Source organism: Morone saxatilis, unplaced genomic scaffold (genome assembly GCF_004916995.1).
Source record: "Morone saxatilis isolate NCDOM2014 unplaced genomic scaffold, NCSU_SB_2.0 Contig14, whole genome shotgun sequence".
Taxonomy (NCBI): domain Eukaryota; kingdom Metazoa; phylum Chordata; class Actinopteri; family Moronidae; genus Morone; species Morone saxatilis.
The window spans coordinates 362,139-366,371 of NW_023339696.1; the positions used below are offsets into that span (position 1 = coordinate 362,139).

Consider the following 4,233-nt stretch of genomic DNA (forward strand, 5'->3'; position numbering starts at 1 on the left):
CGTAACAGACCACTGCAGAGTCATTTGACCCGGTCTGTGTGTCTGTCTGTGGTTGTTGCCAGAGTCGCCTGTTTGCTTTAAATGTTGATGTCATGATATTCTCTGTCTGTTTATTTTGTGTATCTCTGTTTCATGTTGACCTGCTTTAAAGGCAGAAGCCAGGTTGACCCTGCATCCAAAGATCGAAACCTCCTTTTAGCTGAACAGTCACAACTTTGCTCTGCAGAGATCGCTTTTCTAATCACGCCCCTCTTCTCTTCTTCCTCTTGTATCTGCCAGAGTAAGGCTGTGTTATGTCCCATGTCAGGACGACCCATTAAGATGAACGAGCTTATCACAGTGCGCTTCACCCCACTGGACTCAAGCCTGGACCGAGTGGCCCTGCTCACCCGCCAGGTCAGTTTACATCAGCACCATCAGGCAACGTGGTCAGCTGAAATCTTACCTCATGCACTTACTAGCTTGATAGTTGTGTGCATCTTTGTTTAAAAAAAACACAACAAATCCTCTGTACTAACTCTGTAAATAACATTATTGCTAACATAGATTTAACAAGGTGTTCTACTACCCAATTAACATGATTTTATGAGCTCGTCCAATAAGTTTGCCGCCCCTTAACCAAACAGACAGTTACTAGATGTCACATCACAGGCAATGACATCATGCTCAAATCTTGTTCTGTGTGTTATAAGTAGATGTATTTCCCCTACCCTACTGATACAATCCTGTCATTTCCCTTCAGGACCGGTATGTATGTGCAGTAACCAGAGACGTCCTGGGCAACAGTGTCCCGTGTGCTGTTCTGCGACCCTCGTGAGTGCCAACATATCTACCTTCACTCGAACATTTCAGATGTTAGGCGTTCTCTGGACTCTGAAGGGTTAACTGATACACTCTCTGTCCTGTCCTTAGGGGTACTGTGGTAACTCAGGAGTGTGTGGAGAAGTTGATCAAGAAGGACATGATTGATCCTATGACTGGAGACAATCTTTCTGACAAAGATATTGTACCACTGCAGAGGGTATGTGTGTACTTCTGTGTAGAGGTTGGCTAAAATCACCTTTCTTTGGATTTGCATTTACTAATCTCCTGGGTAAGAACACTGACATAAGGTGCTTTTAGACCGTGTGTCCATTGTTTCTGATGTTGACACAATGGCAGTCAGCGGGCTGCTACTGTCCAGTGTGTAGAATTTAGTGGCGTCTAGTGGTGTAGACCTTCCAAGCATGAAGGAGAAACTACGTTGGCCACAAAACTCATAAAAAAAACATGAAAGGCCCTCTCTAGAGCCAGTGGTTGGTTTTTCCATTCTGGGCAACTGTACAAACACGCTGCACTGCAAGTAAAATTTCTTTATTCTAAACCATATAAAGGAAAAGTATGTAAGTATTTTAGCAAAATGTATTTAAAGTCAATCAAAAGTACAAGTAGTCATTGTACAGTAAAATTAAGTGTTGCACTATGTCTGATGTTTTTGGATTAATATTACTGCTGCATTTATGTGTAGTTTGCATTTTACTGCTATAGATGTTTATGGTTGAGCTATTAGACTCTCCATGTTCCTGATGTTCCTGTTTGGAGCCACAATTGCATAAATTAGCATTTATCCCTGATATTATACTCTATTACTGGACCTATAAGACAGTCCCCAGTGGCAGACACAGTAATGGCTCACTGTCTGAAAGCCCATGTAGCTTTTAGTCATAATGCAGGAACAGGTTTTTTTGTACTAAGTTCTGAACACAACAGTGTCACAGTGTTACAGTGGTGCTGATAGTCTTTCGTGTTCTGACAGGGTGGAACCGGCTTTGCTGCCTCCGGGGTTGACCTCCGTGCCAAAGAGGCTCGTCCAGTGATGCAAGTGTGAGAATATGGGATCTTAACGGCGTTGTCGCCATGACTGTATGTACAGTACATCCTAACTTTAGTTCTGTGATATACAGTATGTTTGTAATGGACTCCTAACAGTGTATGAACAACTTTCACTTGTTTTGATGGCCTTTGTAGGTAACTAGCAATTAGTTGGGGGTTTTTTTAGTCCCTCATAGATGTTTTGTCTTTCATTTAAAATACAGTTTCATCCTGAATAACATTTTTATATTTAAAAGATTGACTGCCAATTTATGAAAAGTATTTGCAGCCAGTGATAATAAAGCATTTCCACATCTTACACCCTGATGACAAATGTTCTGTTTTGTTTTGTTTTTTTATTTGTGTGTGTGTGTGAGAGAGAATGTATTGTATATGAGACTCATTCCTCAAATTTAACTGCATTGAACGCAGTGATGTCACATTATTTAACAGTAAAGTAGAAATGATGTCACATGTTAAGAGAGAGAAAGTCGTTTACATTAAAAACCAATGGCTTGATGTTTTTATTATATGTAGCTATAGTAATAAAATTCAGTAACTGTATGCAGTATCTGACAAATTCCATGGGTGCATCTCTGAAAATGCACCTTGGAAGTCCTCATCAAGTTTGCAGTGCTGCTTTTGAATCAGAGCTGCTCTAGTTGGCCAGTTCATTATTGACTGATCTGCTAAAGTAGACAAATACAGTGCTGCTCAAAAGTTTGTGAACTATGGACCAATGGAGCTTACACTTTTTAGATGAATTTATAGCCTCCAGACAAATGTGCTGCATGATATGGTAAAAACATATTGTGATTCATTTGACAGATATTGTGTTGTAATATGATTCACAATTTCATTCATTACTGTAGAAATTAAATTCACTGAAACAACAATTAAAATAATGCTGATGCAACAATGTTTGAGTTCTGTACCAATCAATCATGTTTTCTTACATCTGGAAAACAATTTGTAGGAGATGCCCTGAATTTTCAATTTAATATAAAATTATTTACAGAGACCGAACAGTTCCCACCTCTGCAGAACTACAGTACTTCATTACAATGCTGTTTGTCAAACATTTTACCTTGATCAAAAATTGCAGCTTCTGTGAGTTGCATATTACACTTGGCCATATTGTGATTTTGATAATATTGTGATTAATTGTGCGGTCCTACTCTCAGCGTGATAGTTTCTTGTTTCTTCCCCATTTCATAGGTGGCACAAAATTGTTGACTAAATTAACCAAAGTTTATTTACCTGCTCGTTTTAAGTGATACAGCTCAGTGTTCACAAATTTTACCCCTACAAAAGTATACAAAAAATATACTCCTATATTATATGGATTTGATAAATATACACCTGTTATTTCATATAGAAAAATAGTGTTTCTGATTAAATAAATAATGGTAAAACAATATGTGTAAAAGCTCACATACTTTCAAGCAGCAAGTACGAAGACATAATTCATCCTTTTCTGTAGTCAGCTTTTCAGAACTCATCATGGCTGTCCACCTTCATGCCTCCATAGTCAGTGATGGTGCTGATCTTAATGTAGTCCATCTTGTCAAGTAGCTCAGAGAGTGTCAGACGGCCATCCTGACATGACAAGAGATATATATACATTGGAGATCAAAATTGAAATATCAATTTAGGAACACTTGATTTTTTCAGAAATTATTTAAACTTCATTGCTCAACATTTGAAGAGATTTTTATTCAATGCTATTAGAACAGTGTTGTACAAAATACAGGTCAACAGCCAAGAACTTTCCAGAGGTTTTCTACTTGGTTTAGATCAGGACTCTGGGTTCAGTCTTTCCCCAGTTTGACGACAAACATATTGTTTCCCATCGGACCCAAATAAATTAAACTTGCTTTTGTGAACAAGTCTTTTTGTAAAGTGAACTTTGGACCAGTTCTCCTCTGTCCACACAACATGCTCCTCAGCAAAGGTTAGTCTAGCCTTTTGATTCTTTCTGCTAATGAGAGGTTTGGTCACTGCAGAGTGGGCTTTCAGTCCAAATGCTTTTAAACGTCGAGACACTGTTTGACAAGACCTTACCCTGAACAGTGCTGAACTGGCGAGCAAATCCAGCTGCAGCGTTGAACCGAGTGCCCACTGAGATTCTCTGAATTATCATGTCCTCTCTTGCATTTGTCGTGGATGACCAGCTTCTTGGGGGACTCGAATGATTTTGTGACATTGTAAAGATGCAATATTCTAGAAATCAGAGATTTGGAACGACCAACTTCTCTTGCTAATAGAAGAAAATAAGAACAACCCTAGGTTCCTCTTCAGCACTGTAGCCACAGAGAGTCACAGCTCTATTGAGCCACATATCCCCATAAACTTACATAGCAATGACTTCATGAGCTTCTT

At 39.0% G+C, this 4,233-nt stretch overlaps 1 protein-coding gene across 1 annotated transcript; it reads left to right on the top strand.

Moving 5' to 3' along the window:
* Positions 1-279: 279 nt before the first annotated feature.
* Positions 280-2,178, top strand: nosip (nitric oxide synthase interacting protein; the record flags this gene model as incomplete). The annotated part of the gene is given in 4 exon segments (XM_035654656.1): positions 280-396; positions 743-813; positions 913-1,021; positions 1,796-2,178. Coding segments are annotated over 4 exon segments (369 nt in total), but the record flags the coding sequence as incomplete, so codon positions are not given.
* Positions 2,179-4,233: the final 2,055 nt, after the last annotated feature.